General features: G+C 32.9%; 1 protein-coding gene across 50 annotated transcripts in view; it reads right to left on the bottom strand.

The window, feature by feature from the left end:
* The window catches only part of LOC145246585 (protein MTSS 1-like), a 395811-nt gene that overhangs the window by 203350 nt on the left and 166107 nt on the right, over nucleotides 1-26354 (bottom strand). For 26 of the 50 annotated variants that reach the window (XM_080108203.1, XM_080108204.1, XM_080108206.1 and 23 more), the window contains exon 3: nucleotides 12132-12208. In XM_080108203.1, coding sequence (XP_079964329.1) covers nucleotides 12132-12208 — 77 coding nt within the window. The remainder of the gene's footprint in view (nucleotides 1-12131; nucleotides 12209-26354) is intronic. The other 24 variants (XM_080108226.1, XM_080108201.1, XM_080108236.1 and 21 more) reach the window with 1 other exon arrangement.

Below are 26354 nucleotides of genomic sequence, written 5' to 3'. Positions count from 1 at the left end.
CTTTTCAATTGTCTAGCCTTTATTTAAACCTTCACCACTTCCAGTTTGGCGATGGATGCAACGACAAAGGTGTTAGATTTTTTTTTTTTTTTTTTCATACTCTTTTCCTCCTTCGCTGTACGGGTTTGATCCTGCCTGCCTATTACCACATGTTTTTCTTTTTCTTTTTAATTCTTCTCAACACACACTTCCAGACATCTGGGCAATGCCAGGCACCCAGGCTAGTCTATATATATAAAAGACAAAATGCGCGTGAGAGTTATTGTATGTCCAACAAAGGCTTTTTTTCACCGGGCTTCACGAGGGGGTTACTATCGCTTAGAAGTGTTTATATACCCCCTAGATAATAATATCTACGATTTGTGAACACGCGTCGCGGCTAGATTTATTTACATTGAATTTTACATGATTCTTGCTATTTCAGCTCCTTCCGTGTTGATTTGTCTTTTTCGTATAAAAGCGTAACTGATGTGAAACTAATGAGCAGTTCTCGGCTAACCCAGGAACAACGTCCAGAAAGCAATGGACGTTTGGTCAATGTCGGTTTTCACTGCCATATTAGACGATTGCTTTCATTTGGACACTCCCCTAATAAACGAGGGAGCTGGTTTTCCCCCAACAGGTTGGAGAAACGGAACCAAAGTTGGGTAAAAAAAAAAAAAAAAAAAAAAAATCAAAAGAACTATCCCGCAGTAAAATTAAGTGTGGATTTAACCTCTTTAAACACACACTTAAAAAATGTCTCACAGAAATAGTTTACTGCGGAATAGCGTGATGTTGGACCTCAATTTAACGGCTTACATTGCTTCGTTGCTGTAGTGCAGGTATATGTCGTCAGCCCATTGGCCTCAAGGTTCCGGGTTTGAGTCTTTCTCCCCCCCCCTTTTTCTTTTACACCTACAAAAGATTTTTTTTTCCATTTTTAAAATCGTTGTTTTTTTTGTTTTATTTTTTTTAAAAGTTTAACATCGTCTTTTATATTTAAATAGGGTTAAGTTTCCTTTTTGTTCTGCTTTAACCCCCCCCCCCCAACTACACACACCTACAAACACCCAGGCAACGCCGGGTACTTCCGCTAGTCTAATATATAAAAGGGAAAATGTGTGTTAGTTTGTATGTGGGTCTGTGTCTTTGTATGTCTGCCAAAAACTTTTGACAGACGCATTGGATCATGACAAAATTGTTATTGTTAGAAAGATCAATTTCTCGGATGAAAAATATGTAAAAATTAGCCAAAAAGATTCATTTTGTCTTGGTTAACTGGGCCGTTTCTTATAAGGAGGGTTCACTTTTTGTGTCGCTTTTTTGCAAGTCATACGTGTAGCAACCTCAATGAACATTAAAAAAAAAAAAAAAATGTTATTTCGACCCATCGTGACGTCATAAGGCATTATGGCTGTGCTAGCATGTTAGCTTTTTTTTCACTTCTTTTTCAGCTTTTGCGATACAGGTTCGAGCCTGCCTACTGTAGTTAATTTTTTTCTTTTTTTTTGTGGTCACATGGACATTTGCTATTTTGGATTAAAGAAAAGTTTTTTTTGTTTTTTTTTTTGGTTGAGGGTTGCTCAATATCCTTAGTATACCAGCTCTCTCCACCCGGGCAACACCAGGTAGCCATGCTTGTTATTTATAAAGGAAAATTAGACAAAACTAAGACAGAAACAATATGAATTTTTACTAGTTAAAAAAAAATTTAAATACAATTTATATATTTTACTAACAGTAAAATACGCTTAAATATATTTTAATTTGTGCAAATTTTAAAAAATATATTATCGTAGAGCCAATTCTCTATTATATTTTACCCAATATATGTATGGTAGCAATTTAAAAATTGCAAATATTATGACTTACGTTCCATCAGCTAGCTAACAACACATGCATATCAAAACTTGATAAATTAACACAGTTAAATGTATAAATGTATATGTGTGCATGCGTAAAGCATACAAATTACATCGAATGATGCTAATTTTCCAATTTTGACCCTTTAGCAGCTATTTTTTGAACTAGAAACCAAATTCTACCATGCTACTGGTTCGAATACTCTATATACCAAGTTTAAAGTCTGTAGATCAAAAACTGGCATAGTAGTTTGGTAGAGACTGTTCCGCAGACAGACAAGGTGACTTTTATATGTAGAGATTTATCTTCCAAGCAAGATAGCAGCTGTTTATCTTGATTATTTCAGAAGAGGGTGGGATCTAGTTAAAATAAATTCTATTCATATGAATAAAAAATGGGAAAAGAAAACCATAATATTCAAATCTGTATTATAGCAATGATGGTATGACTAGAAATGCACCCCCTATCCGTATTTAATATATACAAATACAAAAAATCTTAGCCTGCTCCAGCAAAAACAAACCCCACAGATTTCATAATTTTATTTTTAAACTTTCGCAAATAAACAGAATCAATAGCGTAGAATTATACAAGTACAAACCATAAATATCAAATGGATAACAATACTGTAGTCAGGTATCGATCTAAAATCTCATCTGACAATTAGCTTGATTAATTTGCCAATTCATATTTCTCGTCTTGGGTGTAATTTTCACAATGCTTCGGTTGATATTACCTACAACCTTCATCAGGTGTATCCTACTCTTGTTCTGTCAGCCATGGCTGGATAGAGGTCCTAAGTAATCCACAATAGTATTTTTCGGTTGCCCACTCTGAGAATTGAACCTTCAACCTTCAGGAGAATCACTTTTACAATTGCTTTTTCTAAGTACTCTAACCACTGAGCCACAGGTCTTTGCAGATAGAAAATAATACGAATAACTAATTCTCACCTCAAAAATTCAGATACGTTAATTTGGTGATTGTTTAATCCTTTATTAATAAACCCGGTTTCTGAATTTTGGAAAGATTCAATTCTAATTCTAAAATTGTATTGTGCGTTATTCGAATAAAACTGATATTGAATGATATTAAATCTTGGTTTACAAAATATTTTAAACTTATTAAAAATTTCCACCTCAAAATACAGACTCGATTATTCCAGCAGATATCATTTAAAAAATCTATTTTATTTATTTTTTTATTTTTGTGTACGTGGGAATTTGATGCCTATTAAAATGCATCTGATGTTACACAATGTATAGTCTGGTTGGATGGCTTGGGTCTTTGGGAGTAAGATGTGTTTTGATTAATAAGTTTGTGGTTATCAAACTAATTTTACCATGCCTACGCATTTACTATTTGGACATTTTGTAACGTAATATCACACACAAAACTAAAAATGTTTTTTGTAAAGGAAACATTTAAATCCTAATTTTCGACTCAAGAATCTTCAGAAGGAAAATACACATATATTTTGACTGGTCTCTGAACCGCTACAATTTTTCAAATTTCAATGCATTCAAACAGTGGAAATACTTTTATTACCACCACCACCACCACCACCACCCACAAGTGCACGTGAAGGATGTCCTTTTCTCTTCCCTGCAACCTCTTTCTCACAGAAGAGATGTTGCGAGCCTGTCTCTGCTTTATCATGGCAAGTGCTCGTCTGAGTTCCAATGTATGGTCCCCCCCACTCGCCAAACTTATGAAAAACACTCATCTACCTGAAACCATTATCAATAATTTCCCCAACTATTTATGTGTGCCTCAACCTAAAAAGTAGATTCCATGAACAAAGCTTCTTTCTTAGAACTGCATGCCTGTAGAACTGTTCTATTTTCCTGCTGACTATAATATGGTCATCTTCAAGTCCAACTTAAACAAATTCTTGATGAGCCGTCCCCTTAATCCAAATTTCCACTACTACATAATCTCATACAATTTCAACTTGTGAAAATTTATATTTCTTGTGATATTATAATAAAATTTGCATACAAACAATTTAATATTTTATATATATATATATATATATATATATATATATATATATATATATATATACACACACACACTAGCAGGCAGCTCAGCGTTGCCCACTTGTAAAATATGCATAAATATTATATTTTAATTAATGCAGAATTGTTATTATAAACAGAAATACTGTAGATATTAAATGTAATCTTAAATTCCTTAAAAAAAAAAAACAACAAAAAAAAAAAAAAAAAAAAAAAACAGACGTGCAGGTAAGTATTAAGTTTTTTTTTTTCGAAAATTCTCTTCTTGTAAGTAAAAAAAAATATACTTGAGATGAAACCGAAACCTAAAGACAATGAGTCAAGTACAATAACCATTAGACCAGCTTGCCACCATCTTTAAAAAAAGTGTTCTCGAACCTAATTATTCTTAACATAATGAAGCTGTTATGTTTCATGATTGCATATGCATAGTCGTGAAACAGTTGACAAACAGATAAAAATCCAATGGTGCCCAAGTATCAATTTTGATCCCTTAGCAAACCTATTTTCTGAATAAAAACTGATTAAGTTTTCCACATGTCTGAATACCCTATATACTAAATTTCAAATCTGTAGATCAAGAATTTGTTGAGTATATAGGTTGAGAAGTGTCCTCACACTCACATTCTCACTTCATATTTATATATGTATATACTTGAAGTTAGATTACTATTTTCGATGAAGAGCGATTTTTATTAACTTAATGTGTATGATCTACTGTATCTTTACATATAAAAACAGTCTATTTTCAACAGTGGTGACCATTTTTATTTAAAAAAATAAAAAGGTGCCATTCATCAATATGGCAGGCATAATATAGATTTTTTTTTTTCTTTAAAAACCAAAAAACTCCAAATTGAAAATAAAATGTTATCCCATTATCAATTTTCATTTACTATTTAAAAGAAACATCTACTTTGATCTCCTATGTGCTGTGAATCATTACGAAGATTTAATATGTTAGCTATTGAAATTATTTTCATAATGAACAATCAAAGTTGCACTTGCCTGTCATTTTTATAACCCCCCCCCGAAGGAATGTGATTTTGGCTTGATCAAATAATTATTGCTTCATTCATAATCTTCATTTTAAACAAGATGGCATGATACATTTTAAAGTTTTTTTTTCACTTTTTCTTTTAGTTTAATACTGTGAAAATTTGACATCTTAATAAAACACAACACACTAAATTTTCTCATTTCCAACAAACTTAAAACATTCTGAATTTATTGGCTAATTTTACTTCCAAAATACATGTTTTGCAAAGATCTATGTGGCCACATTCAATTGTTTTTTTTTTTTTAGATATATTGGAAATAAAATAAAAGCTACTAACGAAAAGAAAAACTATACTTTTTTTTCATAAAAGAGAACTAAGAAATCTAATGATTTTTGGAGAAAATATGACTATCCTGTCGACTTTTAAAATGCTTATAAATCAATTTTCAAAAACTAAAACACCTATTAAACAACAATGGATATTTAAAATACACCAATAGAAAATGTCGGATTGTCACACGATGTAGTATTGGACAGACTTTTACTGAATTATTATCAGACAAAAAAAAATGGTTTGAATAACTTTGACAAAAAAACAAACTCACTAAAATGGAATGCTTAGGCTTTTTGACATAAACAATACGAGTGATTATGAAATATTTATGTGACAACCCTTTTGTTTACCATCAATGCTTGTAGAAATTCTAAAACCATAATAAAAACAATTTATTTTCAATGCTTTTTTGGTATTCTTTGTATTCATAGAATGACTATTAGGTCAGGACAAGTTGTATTAATTCAAAAACTGAATTTGCCATTAATAGAAATTTCATTTTAGAATTAATAGAAGCAAGACTGCTTGCTTGCAGACTACAACATGGCCGTCTTCATGTCCAATACCGTGCCGAGCCGTCTCTTGATTATTCAATTTTCTTCCTTCTATACATTTTCTCATAGTGTTCCTATTTACTTGCTTCCCCACGTTAGAGTTAAACACAAGGTCAGTTTTTAATGTGGGGAAAATCCAGCTCTCCAAAAGGGGGCACTCTGGATAGGAACAAAAATTAAAATTGTCTCGGTCATGAAGGATTTCTCCTCCATTGATCGAAGACAAAAAAAAAAAGGTGAATTGTATCAGAACAGATACTACACTTTGTTCCTAGTCAAAAGGCCAAATAACTTAATAAATTTTCTCAGTGCTGTTCAAACTAACAATTATTCCCTATCCTTAAGTGGTTTTTGGCCTTGGTAACTCTAATAAGTATAGTATCATCTGACAAACGAGCAAATTAGGATTTTAGAAGTTGTATATTTTTATGCACAAAACGAGCAGGAAGAATATATATATATATTTTTTTTTTTGATCAAATAGTTTATAAAGGAAGATTTCTTGAGAAAATGATACATGCCTTTTCCTATTAACTCCTTCCCTATTTTCATCCAGAGACCACATATGTCATGACCTTAATTAAAAGTACTTGTCATTTATTGCATGGATTTCTATCACCTGCCAATAAATCCTATGCCAATCATCTACATAATAGGTCATGTGACCGACACACAAGGTCCTAACGAAAAAGAGGAGAAAGAACTTTTTCAAATCTCCTTACACATCTTACGTCAAGTATTCCAGCAAAAGTTGTAAGAAAAAATGCTACCAAATACAATTCTTGCAAGCTATGAATTCTTATTTGCTATCGAGAACGATTGGATTTAAACTGTAAAAACAAACTGTCCAATCACTGGCATTTATCCATCAACCTTTGATACCAGATTGGAGGATTGTATAAGGCCAACTTTTTATCCAGAACACAACCATCCCATAATATTTGACGGATCCATTTTTTTTTTTTTTTTTTTTTTTTACACTTTTTGACTCTCTTACATGGGAAATTTTGTTGAACTTTTGCATCTTGTTTTGAAGTATTTCTTGTGCCACTCATTAATGTTCTGTTACAAATTTTCTGAATATGATTGCATGCAATCTTTACCCACTATAATAAAATACAGGGTGGAATGATAAAATTGTCGCTCTAGAAAGGACGACATCATTCCATTTCCTCTTGATGAAAACTTATTTTCTTTTGATGTTGCAGACCATCTACTACTGGCCAGTTGTGTACAAATCCCAAGAGCGGCAGGAGCCTTCTATCATGTCTGAAAGGAACACAATTTTCAATGAGTGAGATTGGAGATGTGCTGCTGTACAACTCATGTTGTACCGATCCAAGTTCTGACAACAGGACCATTGCCAACATCCTCAAAATGTAAATCTGGATGGTTCAATGCTTGAGGGCACAGCTCAAAGTTTCTGATGACGATTATGGTCTTTGGTGAAGTTTCAAGTGAGGGCCACATCATGCCACCTCACATCTTCAAAATTGGTTTGAAAGTCAACCCGAAAGTGCACCTGGATGTGCTTAAGAGTATGGTGATCCTCTGGTGCAATCAGGTGGTCACTGGCTTCAGAAGGAGTGTTATGACTTTGTATCCTTCTCCCACTCCCCCCCCCCCTGCTTCCCTGACCCGAACTACTTTGTTTGGTTATATGTAGAGTACATCAACATAACCTCCAACACCAAAAGCCAGCCTGAACGCCACCATCTGCAGAGTATTCACAGATCTCCCATCTGCACTTGTGGAAAAGGCATGCTTCCAATTCCAGACCTGTATTGAGGTGGTGATTGAGGCTGAAGACGGCAACATTGAATAGATGTCAGTACTACATTAATTTACCCAAATGTTTTCAATAAAAGTTTTAAGACTTGTTTTCTTTAGGGCGACAAATTTATCGTTCCACCTTGTAGTAACTAAATTTTTTTTCCATAGCCATTTACTTTTGTTCTTCACATATTTCTTTACTTTATTTGGTAGAAATATTTGTATTTAAATTGTAACCTGGTTGTTTTGTGTTGTCTCATCTAGATATTTGAAGTCTCAAACTAGAGAATCCTGCTTGCCACCGTCAGTCTAACTATTCGTGATTTAAATAGTTGCAGATTTCATATTTTTCCCTTTTATTTTTCATTTTTAACTTTTAAATATACTATACTTTATCTTTTCTGACCTCTTCCAATAAAATAAAAATCCTTCAAGATTGAGAAAACGTTTAAATAACACATTGCATTAATATATATTGAATTATTTAAGAAATCAAAATACAAATGGAAAAAAAACAAGTTAATACGCTTAATTTTTGTTTTTTACAATTAAATCATTCTTTTCTCAGACACCTTAGATATTAGTTTGATTTGTGGCAAGTCTGGACACAAAACCATTAACATTTTTTTAAATTAAAGCTTGTTTCCTCAACATTTTATTACGCACTTAAACTTTCCAATCTTGTTTTCTTCAATTTGTTCCTCTTTCTTAACAACCAATCAGCATTCAATAACCCTGAAAGAAGCGATTGGGAAAGATTCTCCAGGTTGTAGCTGAGACTCCTCTCCATATGGATAAGTATGAACAAGAAATTAAACACAAGGCAAAGGAAGCTGAGGCACCAGAACCGAAACAAAACAATTTCCATGTGACATGCCACTCAATTTTGATTCTCAGATCAAATATGCTCCTTATATTGAACACTGGAACGATGTGAAAAAATTATAGACACATTCTCTGCCATTGAAATCAGACAGCCCGGCTTTGCAGTAAACACATGTCAATCTCAGCTGCTTGTCTTTCAGTTATCATTATTGCAGATAACAAGCAACACTGTCAAAGGAGAAATTGTTTAATTATTTTTAAATATCTTTTCACTGACTGAACCATTCTAATTAATAGGGGCGACAGATTCATAAGGGCATCACTCATAGTAATCTGAACATGTTCATCTCAAGTGCTGAGCAATGAATTTCTTTTTGTTTTCAATCACAACTGAAAGGTAAGGCGCCCTTTAAAATTAGGAGTTTGCACTTGAAAAATAACAATATACCAAAGAAATCTGTAGTAGTCTAATAATAAATAGAAAGACAGAAAGAGATGGAAGGGGGAGGAAATCTGACCACTAACTGTAAAAAAAATCTGACCACTAACTGTTACAAAAAAAAAAAAAAAAAATTTTTTTTGCAAAAATTGACCCCTCCTTACTGCACTCCTTACCTTCGTAACTAATGTAAATCAGAAAAAAGCAAGTTTATAAAGAGGAGAAAGCAGAGGGGGGATGTGTTTGGTGGAGGTGGCATTGCCCATTAGCATTTGAATTACAACTTGTTTTTGTTTTAAAATACCCCCCCCCCCCCGGAAAAAACTCTTATTAACAAAGCAAAGTAACTGTATTGAAAAATAGTTACATTTTTTTTAAAGATGATATCTGTATAAAAATTATTCCGATCTGGTCAAAGTATTTTCTGGAAGAAATTGAATCAAATTGCATCTTACTGTTCTTAACATGCTACAATGATCCACCAAATGAACTAACGAACCAGAATCAAACAATGATTTTGTAAGAAAAAAAAAAAAGCTATTGATGACAAAAACTTTATTTTATATATTAGATAAGGTTTTAAATATCAGAAACATTAATCCATCAATTTTAATTCATATTGATTATATATATGGTTCAGCGACCATGTGAATATATCTTTATTCTGCCAGCGAAGCTTTTAAACTATTCACAATATCCATTATTTAAAATTTTGAATGGATTTCTATAGTGAAATTCAGAACACGGTGACATTTCTTGGGTTAATGGAGTCAAAGTACCATTCATTCCAATTCATGATGAATTGGAATTGTGCATATTCAGTAGTATAATACAATGTTAACGTTTTCATATCAGATATAATTAGTAGATTTACATTTCCTTCCTTATGAACACGTCTGAGACGATTTCCGATTCAAAGACAATTCTTAGGTCAATAGAGTTGTTACAAAATATACTGTACAAAAATGAACTTAATATACTTTTTATTATTCAAGGACAACTCAAGTACTCGTTCCACAAAACAGGATAAATTTGACGCTTTTGAAATAAATCACGTATTAAAAAAATAAGTAAACTTCTAATATAAAAAAATTTCTTTAAATAATGAAAAATTTATATCATACTCAAGAGATTACTTCTTACTTTTAGTAGGTATCACAAACCAGCCTAGAGTTTAGAGGGCAAAAATGTGTAAATATAGAGAAATTCCCTTTAACTTCAACTTGCGATATCTTGTTTAAAATGAAATTCTCAATATTGTAAATAGAGCATTAATATACGTAATGTTGAAATGATGAAAATAAAAATGGAAAATTTACAAAATTTTTTAACATCAAGTATTTCAGCAAGAAAAATTAAAAAATTCATTGCTTTTAAAAGATAAGCTCTTCTAATAGGAGGGAGAAAACCAATAAAATGTGTGTGTGTGTATATATATATATATATATATATATATATATATATATATATACACACACACACACACACACACACACACACACACACCATCTTCCACCATGAAATATCTGATTAAAGTGTAAAAACCGCTCTATCAAATATCAATTATTGAAAAAAAACGAAACTGATGAAAACATCGCATGAAAAACTAAGTATATAAGAAAAACAAGCATTGATGGCTCCAAATACTTGTGTCTGTAGGTATAAAAAAAATTATTTTTTATACCTTTAAGAAGTTCTTAAGTCGAGTAGTGTCTGAGAAATAAAAAGCGGTTGGCTGATTTTGTGCGAGATTGCGATTTCTGGTCACTCGATCACTCTACATTGTCTTATTAACGTTATGCCTGTATTTAGCTTTATAAATATTAAATTTCCCTTAATTCTTGTGGCCGGTGTAACGTTCCTTGTTAATAGACGAAAAGGTGGCTTCATGACAGGGTTTGAATACTTTGACCAGTGGCAACCAGCCCTTCCTGCACTGATGATTACAAAAACATGAAACACTAGTGTCTATAAGTAACATATATATATATATATATATATATATATATTTTAATGAAATCAAAGGGATGTAGTGTTTACCATATATACGTAATGCTAAACTTCAAACTAATATAAATAACAGTATTTATATATAGAAAATTTAATCCCAACTGATTAAAAAAGCTCAATACGCCCTAGAGAGTAGAGCTTATTATAAGCAATTTGGCAATTTATAACTACAATAAATTGCGGTTTCACTTAATGCCTTAGCAAATTCTAGCATTGCTACAAATATAATTTGCTGATTTCTTTGTCCTCTGATGAGAAGAATAACAAGAATAGCATTCTTTGAAACTCTGCAGAATAAAGACTTTGTAAATTGTTTTTTTAGAGTATTGAGTCGAACAATAAATTTTGATTGTAAAGTTCAACTTACAGCTTTAATTTTCTTTCTATATATATGTATATAAATATATCTCACATACACACAACAGATGAATTTAAACTGTGGCAATATATAGCATGTTGTGATGATCATTGAGTGTTGAAGGCAAAGTTTAGATATATCCTACTGAATATCATAAAAAAGTGAAACATGAGAACTTCCATACTATCATGGTATGTGTATAGGCTGCCAATGTTATATTTGATGTTGGAAGAAAAAATATAGATGTATATATTTTTTTCTTTACACTCCATTCTATAATTCAAAGCAAGGTGTGTGTGCATATATATATTCCATTATAAAAGTACGTAAAAAAAAAAAAAAAAAAAAAAAATGCCTGACGAATTCAGTTCAAATATTTACAGGATTCATGAAAGTAAATAGCAAGTCCGACAACCCACTCGTCTTGAATTATTTTCATAAGATGTTTTTTTTTTATTTTCTGTAACGATGTATACATTTGTTTTCTCTTAATTTTCCAGTTAGACATTTTCTTTCTTTTTTTACTTGACCAATTCAGACGTTATTGTCTATTAACACTTGACAAGGATAAATTTTTCTGTCATTTTTGACGGACTATATACACTTGTGTATGTGTTCATGTGTGTGCTTATTGTATGTCACATGTGGTACACGCTCATTTATAATTTATAATAGATTTATAAGTTTTAAAATCCACATCAAGCAATTTAAAAAATTGTTTTTAAAGTTCCAGTTTTCTAGTTTGTATTAAAAAATTCCTACAAGTTCATTAATTACAAAAAGACACTTTAAGCAATGACTGAACTATTGTAAATAATCAAGAATTGTGTCATAAATAATAATGGTGATGGAATTATATTTAAAAAAAAAAACAAATGTAATATGCATGTCATACAAGAGAGATTTGAGGTAAATTTTGGAAAAAAGAAAAAATCTTTGAAAAGAACAGAAATAGATAAATAAGGTACCAATTACCTCTAGAACCAGTAGCCATATCGGCTACTTTCTGAAATGTATCCAAGAAAGCACTTATTGCAATTTGTGTCGTCCTGAAAAGAAAAAAAGAAAAAGGAAAATACATTAGTTTAAACCGTGACATTTTTGTGTCGTCATTATTAGGGCAACCACAGTTCAAATCTTAGATTCATGACATTCATTTTAAATATGAAGGGGCGTTCCAAAAGTAACGCCTCCTTTTTTTTTTTCAACTGAAAACATTGAAGAGCTACATAAACAGGAGTAATACCATTTAAAAACAACTTTTTGTGTTCAAAAATTTATTTTTCTACATTGTCAGCACCATTCCCAATGCGCTTTTGCCAAGAATTCAATAATGTATCTTTGCTTCTCATGATAAAGGTTGTTTTCTTGAGTCTCACACCGTCACTATCTGCAACAGAGAGATGAAAGTTTGATGCTATAAATGTATAAATTTCAGTCATCATAATGCAATTTGCAATTCCCTCTGATCCATTTTAGCAAAATAAAAAGAGGCATTACTTTTAAAATGCTCTCTCATATTCTAATATATTAAAAAAAAAAAAAAAATGAATTCTAGGATTTTCAAATTCAATGTCAGCAAGTAAGTCAAAAACTGACTTTCTAAGTAGTACACTTTTATTCATTATTTTTAATACATCATTCAACTGACTAATTAACCGTCATCCTCGAGTGGCTTTTAACCTTAAGTGGCAACTCTTTAGTAAAAAAAAAAATATATAAATAAAATAAATTCTAAATTGAATTGATCTTTTGATTTTGTAAAAACAGACGTTCCGATTTTGAAACTTTTGAACAAAGATAAATAGCAAACGATTAAAAATTTAGATTATACACAAAGAATTTTGAATTTTGGAAACCAACATTTATTCGTATTATTTAAATTCTTTGAACTACTGTTCTCATCTTGAGTGTTATTTGCACAACATTTTGGTTGATGTAACCTCCGACCTTGAACTTGGGAATCTTTCTGTTGAACTCTTGGTGTAGTGGATAAAGTACTTGGTAAAAATTCAGTTGAAAGTTACACTTTTCTGGAGATTGCATGTTCAATCCTCAGAGTAGACAACACTCAAAATACAATTATGAATTACTTTGCACTTCTACCCAAATATGGCTGACTGAACGAGAGCATGCTAACCCTGTTCCGTTTGAAATTCTGTGCAAATTCCGGAGTCCGACAAAGATTTTCAATTTCGACAACATACACCTGAAGAAGATTGGAGGTTACACTGAGTGAAACGTTGTGAAAATGACACCCAAGATGATAAGAGTAGTCCGAAGAATCAAAAATACGAATAATCAATCCTCATCTCAAGACTTCAGAAACATAATACCAACATTAGTTGGTAAAAAAAAAAATGTTTTACGGAAACTCCTTTCTTGATTTAAATAAACAGTCTGGATAAAGATGATAACCCAAATCTGTCCAAGTGCAGAAGCTATAAACAGCCAAATTTATCATGGTGCTATCACAGAAATCTTATGCGCAGAGTCATGTGTGTAGTCAAGATAAGCGGATCATATGTTCAAAGTCATATCTGGAGAATGGTAAGCATTGGTTCAGTCTGGTCAGTAACTTGGCCTTACAACAGATTTTTTTTTTGCGTGATCATAAAATTTTAATGGATTCAGACAAAAATTCATCTGTGACAGAAATAACATTTTTGAGGAAGATAATTTAAAAATTTATTTTAGTCCAATAGAAAATTTATACAATATTTGTTGTATAAATTGTCATTTGAGAATCATAATAATGATTATAATTTTTAATCATAATGGAATTAAAATGCTAAGGCATGTTCGTATGTATATTGTAACCTTTCACATACATCTGGGAGGGGGGGGGTTGACAAATCAGCAAAGATGGTGATTTGTGACTCATGAAATGTCCCTAAAGTAACAATTTAGACTTTACTAACTTCAAAATAATTTGTTTCAAAATCAAGGTTTATCGATCTTCCGTTGACTGAAACTGTAAAATAGAGTGGCATTCGTTTTGATTTAAAGAATATTTAGCTGATAATTATTTTATCGCAAGATGACAATATTTATTGCTGTACAAAAAATTAAATTTCGACAATTTTAAATTAAAAAACAAAATGTATATTTGCTTCATTTATGTAAAAAATATCATGTAGATGAAAAAGACTTTTAAAAAAGGGATCATATTTTTACAAATAATATTGACCCTAACAATTTGAAAAGAAAAGTCACAGTAAATTATGCAGATTTATGTAGGAAGTATTGTAGAATTTTCACGGGGTCTCCCTGATCTATATAATATTACGCTAAAGCAATTTCATGTCCGTATTTTCGTTACCAAGATAATTATTTCATTTCTTCTTAATAGTATTAGCTCTCAGATTTATTATTTCAAAAGGAATAGTTTTTAACCCTTTATGACCTGAATTATAATGTGGATAATTAAGAAATATTTATTGTTAATTTTAGTTTAAAGGTTAATGATACTATGATTTAAAGACATTTTCACTATAACGTTCTTTCATAATGAAGTTCAATAGTTAAACTACAACAGAGTTTTTACATAAACTTACCTTGATTATTATCTATAGTGATTGAAAAATGTGTTTATGACAACAAATGAAATCATGCACTCTCTGAGACAGATGGCGGCATACTGAATGTAAGTAATGGACAGTTGCAATCTGGAGGTATCTGGCATCTACTCAGATACTGAACTAATACGTACAAGGCGTGTTTGAATCAATCCCCACTTTATTTATGCCGTTCTTTATATTTATTTATGATTGAACGAATTAGTTCAACCAGGTCATAAAGAGTTAACAGTAAATTATACAGACTGATGGATATATATATATATATATATATATATATATATATATATATATATATATATATATAGCACCATGGAATTTCCGTTAGTTAATATTAATTAGTAAAACTCGATGAAATAAAATTAACATTTTTGATACCCCCCCTCTTTGTTTCTGTTTAAATCACACTTTTTAACAGTATTTTTTTTAATCAGTAACCACTTATCGAGGCTAAAGCCACTCAAGGACAAGAGTTAATGCTGTGGCCCCATACAATTCCACAAAAAAGACAAATTGGTAATAAGTGAAAACGAAATATTGAACAGAAAATCAAATACAGCAAACCCAGAGTTGGTATACATACCAGTCTGACTACGACGAGTGCATGACTTGTGCCCAACTGTGTATTAACGCCGACATTTTTCCTTTCTTTATAGTAAGTGGAAGAGTTCATTATTATCCGTAAAATGGGCACCACAACAGTTAATACAATAGATTGTCAGATGAAGGACGAGTAATGTCATGAGAGGATTGAAAAATGACTGGAATGAAACAAAATTTATCTTGGGAGGATGGTTTATGATGAGTATTTGCTAGCATTGTATTTGAATATAAATATGTTGTAGCCTGCAGGGAAGCAGTTTCTTGGCAATGTGCTCCACAGGGAAGAAACTTTTTATGGAACTTCCATTTGGTTTCAGGCACACAGTGAAAGAAAGTTAAGTTCTTTGCATTTGTGGTAAAAGGACAAGTCCTTGCTGTGAACGTCTTAGAGAGAGGAACTAGAAAATGAAGTTCAGTTGAACACCTTCCATAAAGACGGAGTAGAAAAAGTCTAACAACATCTTACAAACATATTTTAAGGAGAGTAGTTTGTCCTTTAGTCCTCACATTCAAAGAGTGGTGTTTCTGACAAAGGAGAAAGAATTGCTGTTTTGTGGGTCAGAATTTATTCATCTAATACTTATTGTTGGTTAGTTTTTGGATCCTGAAATAGTATTTTTTTTAGCTCCTTACATCAAGTGGCTTCATACCATGTCTAAATTCAAAGATCAGCAACCAGACTATTGTAAGACTCCTCGCTTTTTACAACTCCGAGTGCTTGCCGACAATAAGAAAATCAGAGCAAAGATATGATATGCTGTAATGGAAATGAAAATATGTCAGAATTACACTGCTCGACCACATCTGCAGCATCACTTTGATCGAGGGAAAGATGAGGGAATGGCAGCTCAAATAGTTTGGATATGTTTCGAAGATCGACGACAATACTTATAAAACTTGCTTTTAAATTAGAAGGTGCAGAGAAACAACAAAGGAAGGGCAATGATGACCTTGCACAATAACCTCTGTAAAACCGGCCTCGACTCTGACAAGCCATGTGATCGTGCTAAATGGAGAGAAAAATCCATTATCGTAGACCCCATCATAGGTCAGGACTAATGCAAAGAAAAAGAAAAAATTATGAGTATGATTGTACAGCATAATACTAAGTAGGTATGTAAGTAGTGACCAAGGGTGAAGAGTTTTTGCAGGAGTCGAGTGTGGACAGCCTGGATCGATAGTCAGCAATCTTCAGAGTTTGAAGGTTGGCAATTTATGCAGGAGGCATACACAATTTGCAGCTGCAATTTCTGGTGTAGTGACAACAGTCATAATAAATTTATATCAATACTAGCCGTACCTACCTGACGTTGTCCGGGATGCATTAAAATCATTTCAGTTTAATTTTGTTTGTACGTTTTTAATACAAGTTATCTCCCTTTCTGATTTTTATTTTAAAAAAATCATGCATTTCTGTTGATCCGTCACGCTAAACTTTGAAACCGAATTTCCATCATTAAACGTGCATATTCAATAACAGCCGGTCCCTTTTTTTTTACCAGTCGGGGAGGGGAGGGGTAGAGAAAAAATTGACTCCAGTTAAAAATATGAAAAGGGAATGTTTCAGCTGCTTCTATTGGATGAGAATGACAAATCAGTTGAGCGTTCCATTTGACTCACGGATTAGCCACTCAATGCTTTGCATATTCCAAAGATGGGATTTAGATTAAAAAATGACATCTAGTTTCTAATTTTCAATATGAAGATAAATTATTTTTCACTTTAATTACTATTTGGCATAATTAAATTAAATGCCTGACATTCAAATTATGATGACGGTTATACAACAAAACCATAGTCCGTGGATGACTTATATTAACGCTGAATTACCATTCATTTCCCTACGATTTTTTTCCTTACATTTTTAATTAAAAAATATATGCTAAAATATTTATTAGTTTTGGGATTGAGTTATGTTTACAAAAACTTCCATTTTGTTCTAATTAGCCGTAATTTGCAATTAAGCCATCAAGTAATTTATCTCTTCGTTTCTATCACTCTCCTCTCACTGTATGTTGTTTGATAACACCCACCCACACTTACTCTATACAGTACCTGTTTATTAACAAAAATAAAAAAAGATTGGAATAGTCCATTATAAACAAAAGAGGATATTAACATAGCAAGAACCAGTGGGCAGAAGCGGCTAATTTTGTATTTATTTCTTTCAGTATTTAACTGCCTTTGCCACCCCACCCTTCAAACGATTTAACCGGATCTCAAAAAGTGCTTCACTTTTTTCTCTAGTATTTAAATATGTCACCGTACCGGGGAAGCTGAGAACAGATACTAGACTTTGACATTAGCAAAAAGTCCAAGAAACTATAAAAAATATTTTATAACTAGGCATTTTTAAATGAATGTAAAGAAAATATTTGTTTTATTATTTAATTGGGGTGATTAGGGTAGTAGGAGATTGGTTTAATCCTCACAAGTATTAAATCCATCTTTGGGGTGGGGAATAAGGTAATGTAGTATCTGTTCTGTTGCCATGATACCATAATCACAAGCATTACTTTTGCCTTTTATGGGAGATCCTCCCAGGTATTACCTTCTCTTTTGGGGAGGCAGCATAATATATCTGTTTCTCAATATATGATCCTTCCATGATTATCGTCTCCATTATTGAGGAGGAGTAGTGCACTTTGTTGTAATATTATCCTCCCAAGCATTATCTCTTCTGGAGGAAATTGTAGCACATGTTTGATTATCATATCCTTCCAGGCTAACAAAATTACACGATTGGAGAGAGCATATATATGCATATTTCTTGTTTTTTAATTGTAACAATCACATAGTATAGTCATGTGTATTAATAATCATCTTTCTAGGAACACATCGGTGATTTACAGGAGGGACCATATGAAGGTTGCCAACATCTTAAGTGAAAATGATTTTTTGTAGAACAAACTGGATTTGAACTTGGAACACCTAGGTCGACAGCCTATGTTGTTAACCACCGTCACCTCCAGTCCACACTGATGAGCCATAGATACAGTGAAACATGTGTCTGTAGAGAACTATTTTATATAATAAAATTCAACTCTATAACATGCCTGGATATCCTAGGTATGAAGTCATGTGAAAGACATAGGAAGTGCATAAGTAATCGAATTGATGGCATCATGATTGAATTCTTCTTAGACAAGAGAAAAATCCAGGTTGTCCTCGACGGTCGAACATCTAAACAGTGTGATATAAATGCGGGAGTGCCTCAGGGGTCTATTCTTGGACCTCTATTGTTCCTGATATTTATTAATGACCTCCCCGACAAAACTGCCTCTGAGATGGGTATATATGCTGATGACACTACACTCTATAACAGGCATGACAGGAAAACAAATGAACACATATCTAAAGAAATGGCAAAAACACTAGAGGATGACCTCCAATCTGTAGTGGAATGGGGACATAAATGGATGGTCACATTCAATGCTGCCAAGACTAAACTGGTTTCCTTCAATAATTACAAGAAACCTTCTCTACCACCAATAGCAATGGCCAGTGACTCCCTGTCTGAGAGTACATTTTTCAAACTGCTTGGCCTAACGTTCACAGGAAACATGAGCTGGAACAATTATATTGAAAACATTGCCAGGGCCGCTGCGAAAAAGGTAGGCTCTCTCTACCGTGCTAGAAAACTATTGACACCTGAAAGTATCCTGTACCTCTATAAGGCCACCATTCGCCCATGTATGGAGTATTGTTGTCACATTTGGGCTGGTGCATCTGCTACTAGTCTCTCACTCCTAGACAAGGTTAAAAAAAGAGTCGCCAATCTGATAGGCTCTGAACTGGCATTTAAGCTTCAGCCTCTGTCCCATCGACGAAACGTTGCATCCCTCTGCCTGTTCTACAAGTATTTTAATGGTGAATGCTCTGACGAACTGCAGACACTTGTGCCCCCACGACGTAGACACCCTCGACAAACCCGACAGGCAGCTAAATCCCACCCCCACACAGTAGAGATCCCTAGATGTAAAAGATCTTTCTACTCCAGTAGTTTCTTCCCCAGAACCGCTAGACTCTGGAATTCCATCCCAGGTTCCTGCTTCCCTAACTGTACTGACATGCAGAAGTTCAAGTGCAACGTGAACCGACATCTTGCTGCTCAAATCCCTACATAGTGCCCCAGTAGTTGCTGCCCCTGATAGTAGCCCCCTACACCAAAGTGGCAATGTACCTTGTTTGGGGTGAAAATGTAAAAAAAAAAAAAAAAAAAAAAAAAAAAAAAAATGATTAGTATTAATTCTTTGGATCGAACCATATAGAAAGCAAACATGAGATGTTGACTGGTGTTGCTTACTCTCGAGACCGGGACACTCACAACACCTTAAATACCAAAACCAAATGATGTGTGTGTGTGTGTGTGTGTGTGTGTGTGTATAAGTTCGTTTTTTTTTTTTTTTAAACTTAAATTTTGACAATGTATAACCATGTCAACAGTTTAAGATAAACAATTTATTAAAAAAAAAATTTAGTCAAAAAACTTAAAAAACCTGAATTAAAATTTAATATACGAAAGTCAAGTATCGTTGGTCAATTGTGCTCTAAAAAGAAACATTAATTTCAAACATGACCTGCCCTTTACAGTTGATTTTATCGGCTGGACCTTTCTACTTGTGCAATGATAAAGCTTCTGAAATGCACTTGTGATGTTAGGTTGTATAAAAGTGTTAAATTTTGTCAAAATCGGACTTCATTTCTTTAAGTAGATTTTTTATCGATTTTTGATACTTATCAGATGCATTCCAATACAAAACCTACGTAAGAACACTTTGTGTAAGTTCATTCCTTATAGACTCAGAAATGAATGGTCCGATTTTTAAAAAAATTCACATGAAGGTAGTTCACATGTTTGGGAGTGTCCTTATGTAGGTTTTGTATTGGAATGCATCTGATAAGTATCGATAATGAAAAAAATCTGAGTAAAGAAGGAATACGATTTCAACCAAAGTTAACACTTTTATACAACCTGACATCACAAGTGAATTTGAGAAGCTTTATCATCGCACAAGTAGAAAGGTCCAGCTTATAAAATCAACTGTAGATTCTTTTATAAGGCAGGGCGCATTTCAAATGAATGCTTTTTAGAGCACAATTGAACCATGATACTCGAGTTTTGCACTTGAAATGAAGGCATTATTTTATTTTAATGTTATAAAATCAACAGTAGATTCTCTTAATATAGACTGCAATGTATTGTGGATTAAATCACTGCAGAAAAAGGCATCTGAAGCTTCCAGTACACTGCAATGGGGCTTCAACTAGAGTAGACAATCGATTTGATTGAAAAATGGGTGATTTCACAAATTTTGAAGAGAATACAAGTATGCGAGGGTAGAAAATTTGTTAATCATTATTTAATCCCGAACAATGTCGGGTCTCCCTGCTAGAAGATAAATAAAAGGACCAATTTATTGTTAATTCAAAATTAATGCAATATTCTGAATCGGACTAAAGTTAATTCAGTTAAAGAAAAGACAAAAAAAAATTGCAAAACAAAATAAAAAAAAATACAAAAATATTAACATTTCTACAATGTAATCTCTACTTAAAAAAAAAAAAAAAAAAAAAAAAAAAAACTGTGCGGGTGCGAGTTCATTTCCCGTGGGCTGATTTTTTTTTTTTTTTAAATTTCTCGCAAATATACATTGTGTTTGGAAGTGTTCTTAGATTGGTTTTGTATCTAAATGCTGTTAGTAAATATTGATAATCGAAAATATCTGATTAAAGAAGAAACAGTTCGATTTTTACCAAAGTTAACACTCTTATATACCCTAACATCACAAGTGCATTTAAGTTTTATCACTGCACAAGCAGAAAGGCCCAACTTATAAAATCAACAGTAAGTTCTTTGATAATACAGGGGCGCGTTCAAAATGAATGTTCTGTTTAGAGTACAATTGAACCATGATACTTTACTTTTTGCATTTTAAACATTAACTGTAGCCATTATATAAATATGATTTTATAAAATCAACCGATTATTTACGATGCAATTATATAAATATGATTTTATAAAATCAACCGATTATTTACGATGCAATTATATAAATATGATTTTATAAAATCAACCGATTATTTACGATGCAATTATATAAATATGATTTTATAAAATCAACCGATTATTTACGATGCAATTATATAAATATGATTTTATAAAATCAACCGATTATTTACGATGCAATTATATAAATATGATTTTATAAAATCAACCGATTATTTACGATGCAATTATATAAATATGATTTTATAAAATCAACCGATTATTTACGATGCAATTATATAAATATGATTTTATAAAATCAACCGATTATTTACGATGCAATTATATAAATATGATTTTATAAAATCAACCGATTATTTACGATGCAATTATATAAATATGATTTTATAAAATCAACCGATTATTTACGATGCAATTATATAAATATGATTTTATAAAATCAATCGATTATTTACGATGCAATTATATAAATATGATTTTATAAAATCCACAGATTATTTACGATGCAATTATATAAATATGATTTTATAAAATCAACCGATTATTTACGATGCAATATAGACTTACAATGTATTGTGGACCAAGTCACTGCAGAGAGGCACGTGAAGTTTCCTCTCCAGACTAAAGCAGACAATCGATTTGATTGAAAAATGGGCGATTTAAAAGTATTGGAAGTGTGGAACATTTGTTGATTCTCATTCAATCCAGAGCAACGTCAGGTCTCCCTGCTAATCTTAAATAAGAGCACTAAATTGTATGTTTGATAAACCAACACAGATGAAGGAAAATTTCTCCGAGAGAGAAAACAATGAATCTAGAAAAAAAAAAAGAAAAAGAAAAAAGGGGCAGATTGATTAAATTTAAATCTAATTAGTTGAGTTTAACTAAATAACTGGATATTTACTTCCTTCTCAATACAAAAAAAAAAATATAACAGAAGGCCGAAAAGTAGGGAGAATGAAGCCAGCACTCCTAAAGAAGGAGTACTCTGGCCTATTAAACATTGCCTAGGCAGTACCTCCGACATTTTCTAGTCAGGGTGTCTAGGCAGTTGTATTTTTTTTTTTTTTTTTGCTATTTACAAAAATCAATTTCTTACGCGATTCAATGTTTTGTAAAAGCTTCATTGCATGACAAAAACATTTTATTCCGTTTTCATCTCAAACAAGGCACAGTGCCACTTTGATGTAGGGGACTACTATCAGGGATATAAGTTGAAGGGATACTATGTAGAGAGTTGAGCAGCAAGATGTCTGTTCACATTACACTTGAACTTCTGCATGTCAGTGCAGTTGAGGAAACAGGAAGCCGGAAGGGAATTCCAAAGTCTAGCTGTTCTAGGGAAGGAAACTATTAGAGTAGAAGGCTTTCTGACATCTACTGTGTAGGAGTGGTACTTGTCGGATTTGTCAGGGGAAATTATGTCAAGGGGGTATGAGGGCTTGTAGTTTGTCATCGCTTTGAAACAGCTGTAAACAATTGTAATACTTTTGTGTATTCTTCTTATTTAAAATACAAGTCATAATTTAAATCGTCTAATGATATACTCGAAACACGACTTTAAGTTATCAATTTTTAAAGCTACTGGATTGGTATTAAAATGAAAAATCGCCTGGTCAGCTGTAAAAGCAGCAATCCTGAAAATGTGTTGGCAAAAATTCTATTGAACGCTGTCCACAAGGTCTGCACAAAAATAGACTTTCTAATAGAAGTTGATATTGATCTGCAAATGCATTCATACATTGTTAGTTTAGGAAGTCTGTAACAGAGACGAAAAGAATTGCAAAAAAAGTTGTTTGGAAATTCAATAATATGAACTCCCTTGCTGTGCTTTCAGTGACTCGGCCGATTTCCACCTGAGTGAATAAATGAAACTTCAAATATTGGTCAAAAAACAGCTCTTATGAGTTGCATGAATGCCTGCCTCATAGTGTTTGTGCAATTGTGCAATTGTGAAGTTCACATGCAGAGTCCAGGCTTTTTCAAAGACGACACTGTTACAGTGACTGTAAGTGGATCAATATTGTCGATTGCTCAAGACCAAAATTGAATGATGTAACAGTCCACACATTCAATTGGAAAGTGAGAGAAACGTTCCTTAGTCAATGTGCTGTGAAATCGATTACCCAACCTCATTATCTGATTTAGACCAGTGTGACTTGTACCTATCTGATATTATAGTGTCTCTTCCAAGTGTTGGGAAGTGGGGTAGAAAAGAGAAAAAGTATGACAAAAGATAAGAGAAATGGATTTATCGGCACAACAATAGAAACAAAGTTGTTCACCGAAGGAGGCTGAATGGGATTGTTAGTCAAGGTGTGACGAACAAAAGGTCGAACATAGGAGTTAGAGTGTGGGTGGCTTTAGGTGTGGCCATGCATTTTTCAATAGTCTTTACAACAGTTAGGAACGGTTATGACAAAGTTAAGGATAGTTGCCAGTTGGACAGTCAAAGGTAGAGCATGGCTCGAAGGAGATGAGAAAATAAATTGATCAATTCACTGATGAACACAGCCTCAACAGTAGATGTGGACGTTAGCGTGTGCCAGATTGATGAGGCATACACACACCCAAAGTGTACCTGATATTTGCAGGAAGTGTCAGAGTTAATGCTCCATGTTTTTTTAACACTTATGGACATGTGTGCGCCCCCTCGACAACCACCAATGTGAGAGACAACACAGCCAGAAGGAGAAGACCATAGAAACAATATTGGAGCTGGTGATGTTGTCTAGGGGGACCACATGGTATTACAGCTGTAGAGATATTTGTAATCTAAATTATACATTTGTCAAGATCTATTGAACAATTAAGATATCACGTTCATAAAAAAAAATTAGTCATTTCACATGAAGTAACCCACAGAGTTATGAGCAACTTTAACAATGTAGACAATAATGGACGACATTTTGTCGATGTAATACTTTACAACAAAATGACTCATTTTTCATTCATTCCAAACAAGGTAATACTGGTATGTGATATGGGGCAGATTTATAAGGACATAATTTGGGTGAGGAGTTGGGCAGCAGGAAGGCATCTGTCTGTTTTACAAGTACTTTAACGGAATGGATATAAAAAAAAACTTGTAGAAATTGTGCCCTTTGATATGAATACCTCCAACTAACCCGATATGCAACAAAATCCCACCTCTTCACTTTCATGATCCCTAGATGATGTAAAGCTTATTAGTTTCTTCTCATGAACTGCTAGACTTTAGAATTCTCCCCGTCTCTTGCTTTCCTGACTGTACTAACATGCAGAGATTTAAATATAACTCTTTACATAGCACCTTTGTAGACATTGTCTCAAATGGTAGCCTCTTACGTCCAAATGGCAGTAAATCTTATTTGGAGTGAATAAGAATTTTTTTTAAATTAGAAAATAAAAACGTTAATTTTAATCTATTTTAGTTTTATCAGTTGCACACAAAACAGTGCGTTAGATTGCATACACATGCGAGGGTAAGTCTCCTCTAGACATTCAACTCCATGTAAAAACTAAAGACAACAAATTAGCACTTCCTTTAAAGAAGCGAACAGTTATTTGCACGTCAATCAACTTTCCATTCATAAAACAAAAGGTTATCATTAAACAAAGATTAGATTTAAAAGTTGAAACACATTAAAACCTGATAAAAAAAAAAGATCTTAAGAGGATCAACTGTAAAATATAAAATTGAATAGAAATAATCAGATCATTTGTTTTATAAACACTTGAAAGATTAAAACAAAATACACTTTATTAAGCACATCGGATTATTTTGACTCATGACAATACAATAAGCAAACAGAAGAATTGATTCTCTACAAACAGCTTGTAAAACACATACATCAAAGACTAACTTTTACTCGTTTCGGCATTCATCCTTTACTGGTTGTATTGGCTCCATCCAGAGAATTTACCGCGTCTCGAACGAATACTGACTAGGTGTGAAGGTCAAATGCAGAAGCAGATACAAGTACTAGTATTATATATTCGCTGCGGCCGGTTGTCAAATTGTTTTTCAGTTTATATAATTTCTAAAACCAACTTTTGTCATTGTCTCGATATATACACTTGGCAGCGAAATAAAAACACAGCTGGTTATAAAATACTTTGTTTATTCAAAATAACCTTTTCGGTTTCAGAATGACTGTTATAACATTAATGACGGCGCTTGTAACGGGGGTTGGTGTGTGCTTTTGTAGTGGAGAAAAATACGCCACTTAGCTCGCCCGTCGTTGCCGCTTCTCTCTCTTGTTGTCTGCTCCTCTATTTTATTGGCACAGATGATGCCAAATATTCTACCAGGCATTGTCTTGAAATGTCGGTGAGTATCGTTGATCTAATGTACGTCCCTCATTTTGACTTCTTTGACATCATTCCCGGGGGCAAATGCATTATTCAACATTAGTTAATCTTGATTTCAGCGGCGAACATCATAAAGGCAAGAACCCAGGATCAGCTCAGCATCCTGTTTCACCGTCCTTAGCCATGTTTTTCAGCTGACCTCTACATCGTTTTTTTTTTATTTTTTTATTTTTTTTACAACCCTGAAGAAGGGATTGATAGATGGCTTTGTGAATGAAGCCATCTGGATGACAAATCGTGTGACCGAACCAATGAAGACGTTTTGTAAGAAGTACTTGTAGAAGAGGATATGTTGCAGTTATAACGAACAACAGTATTTTTGATGAACTGTTGCCAGAAAACAAAGGATACTCCAAGCTTTTGTAGGCCACTTGCTCTCATCGACCAGTTTTCACAGGCGTACAATAGAATGGTGCAGATGAAAACAGGATAGATTTTAGTACTAAATATGGTTTCAAGTCTGAAATTGAAAACCACAACAGGTGAAATAAGCATTGATGTGGTTGTTGATATCTTTCTCTTCTTGACCTGTTCTAGTGATGATAGTAAATCATTAGCTGGACGCTCGGCGTTGCCCAGTCATACAATATGCTTAAACAGGATATTTTAATTTATGCAGATTGCGTATTATTATAGAATCAATCTTCTATT

Source organism: Euprymna scolopes, chromosome 24 (genome assembly GCF_053919585.1).
Source record: "Euprymna scolopes isolate OS-2025 chromosome 24, ASM5391958v1, whole genome shotgun sequence".
NCBI classification, from domain to species: Eukaryota; Metazoa; Mollusca; class Cephalopoda; order Sepiida; family Sepiolidae; genus Euprymna; species Euprymna scolopes.
This window is presented reverse-complemented; position numbering and strand designations above follow the sequence as displayed.